General features: G+C 43.2%; 1 protein-coding gene across 1 annotated transcript in view; it reads right to left on the bottom strand.

The window, feature by feature from the left end:
- abat (4-aminobutyrate aminotransferase) overlaps nt 1-2,198 on the bottom strand; it is a 16,650-nt gene that overhangs the window by 9,607 nt on the left and 4,845 nt on the right. Inside the window, exon 5 of the mRNA XM_015403932.1 lies at nt 1,664-1,831. Coding sequence (XP_015259418.1) covers nt 1,664-1,831 — 168 coding nt within the window. The remainder of the gene's footprint in view (nt 1-1,663; nt 1,832-2,198) is intronic.

Genomic DNA, 2,198 nt, shown 5'->3' with positions numbered 1-2,198 from the left:
CTTCCTTCCTCCCTCCCTCCCCGTTGGGGTGAGGAAGTCCCGCCGTACCTGAGGGTCATGGACAGGGCCGACTCCAGAGGGAGGGTGTAGGGGAGCATCAGGGCGGAGGCCATTCTGACAGGGAGCAGGCTGCTCAGGGATTGAACCAGGCTCCTCCTCTCCATGCAGGCCTCAAGTAAAGCTGAAGGGGGCGCCAAAAACACACAATTAACTCTCAGTGGTTTTCTACTGATGTTAAGGAATTAAACATTTCTTAAAAGTAACTAAACTTTATCTTTAAACTAACTGGATCGTTTCTTTGCATAGACCTAGACGTTAAGCATCGTTCACACATTTTTAACAGCATGAAGGTCACTTTTTTTTTTAGGTGGACTAACATGGAAACAAAATATTAGCCTAAAAAGAATCTGTTTTTATTTGTGCTTGGGATTATTGTCCTGTTGAAAAACCTTCTCTTTGCTGAAGGTTAAACCATCTACTCCAACCTCTCAACATCTGACTGAAGGACATTTATTAGACTGTTTGCTAACAAGGTAGCAACCCTGATTCCTGCCATAAGCTGGAAACACATAGCATGACTACTGTCACTGAAACAACATGAACATAGAGGGCTCTCCTCTTATGTCTGCTGGAAAAGCGTTAAATAAGACAAAGACTGAGTTATTTCATAAAATCAACAAAAACATATGTTTGATTGAAGCTTACAGACGCTTCAACTCTGCACAAACTGTAAAGCATGGTGGTGGTAGAATTATACTGAGGGCCTGGTTCACCACTGAAGGTAATGGTGTGTTGCCCATAATGGGGGGGAATAATAAAGAAAGAGACTAAATGTTGTGACTTTGGCACAAATCAAAAGGTTCAGGACTTTAACTTGGACACGGACCTGAAATGGCCCATGGGTGGGCGGGGGGGCTTTACCATCAGGCAGTACTAGGCAGTTGCTTAGGGCCCCAAGTTCCTGGGGACCCCATAAAACTCTGTTTCCATGTATGGTTAATACAAGTAATCCTTATTTGTTTTTGATATAAAAATCCTTTGGCTAAAATGCCATCAGAACGCTGATAATATTAAGTGTGTCTCAGCCCCCCCCNCTTTTATCCCTTTGGGATCCATGTTCCGAGACACACCTGCAGCTTTGATAGCCTGGCCGCGCTGCGCTGGTTTCCAGTTATGACCACTGATCTCTATAGCTATGATGCATATTATTGTTTAAATTTATTTATTATATGAATCTTTACAGCATTGGAAAACATAATTCATTTTTTGCACACCATATTAAAACAAACAACAACAACAAAAAAGGAAAGATTTTCATACATTTTTGTAAAAGCTCCAGAGAGCCGCAAGCGGAACATTAAAGAGCAGCATGCGGGTTGCTGACCCCCGCCTTAGATAGAAAACTATGAATCAATCTGACTGGATGATCTGGGGAACTATAAAGTGTTTGAGACGACATGATGTGAATAAAAATAAACTGAATTGAACTGAATCCAGTCTTTCGGCTCCATCTTGGAGCTACGATGATCTGATGACACCTGAGCTTCGTCTTACATGACTTTAACCTTCCATTTCCATTATTGCAGAATCCTTTCATGCTGATGTTTGCATCATAACCAGAAGTAAAACATCGTTCTGCTCTGTTACAGAGAACGGGACCAACCTTATCGGCCTGGAGCTCCTCCTTCTGGTAGTATCCGCCGGTCAGCAGCTTCTTACTGAAGGACACGATGTCAGCGGGGTCGTCCATCCCCCAGTACTCATGGGCCCAGAACTTTCCTGTGCAGCCGCCGCCGGTCTGGACCTCATCCACGTGAAAAGCACAGCCATGCTGGGAAGAAAACAGACCAACACACCTATGAAGACGAAGGGAGGAATCCCCACAACATGATGCTTCCACCACCATGTAGATGCAGCTGCTTTACATTTCTTTTTGCCAGCTTTTATTGTCATTCCACTGTCACAAGTACTGAGCAACGAAATTCCCTCTCTGCATTTAACCCATCCCCTTGGGGAGCAGTGGGCTGCCATTGTTCATTTTTTATTTTATTTTTTAATGTTTTCCTACTTGCTTTGATCTGTTTTTTTCCATATATTTTAATCATGTAAAGCACTTTGCATTTGTCTTTGTACTGAATTGTGCTATACAAATAAATTTGCCTTGCCTTACCACCGGTATGTGGGGGTCTGAGCGGCTC

This window comes from Cyprinodon variegatus, unplaced genomic scaffold (assembly GCF_000732505.1).
Source record: "Cyprinodon variegatus isolate N-32 unplaced genomic scaffold, C_variegatus-1.0 Scaffold1596, whole genome shotgun sequence".
Classification (NCBI taxonomy): Eukaryota; Metazoa; Chordata; class Actinopteri; order Cyprinodontiformes; family Cyprinodontidae; genus Cyprinodon; species Cyprinodon variegatus.
Note: the sequence above shows the minus strand (reverse complement) of the source record. Positions and strands in the feature narration are given on the sequence as shown.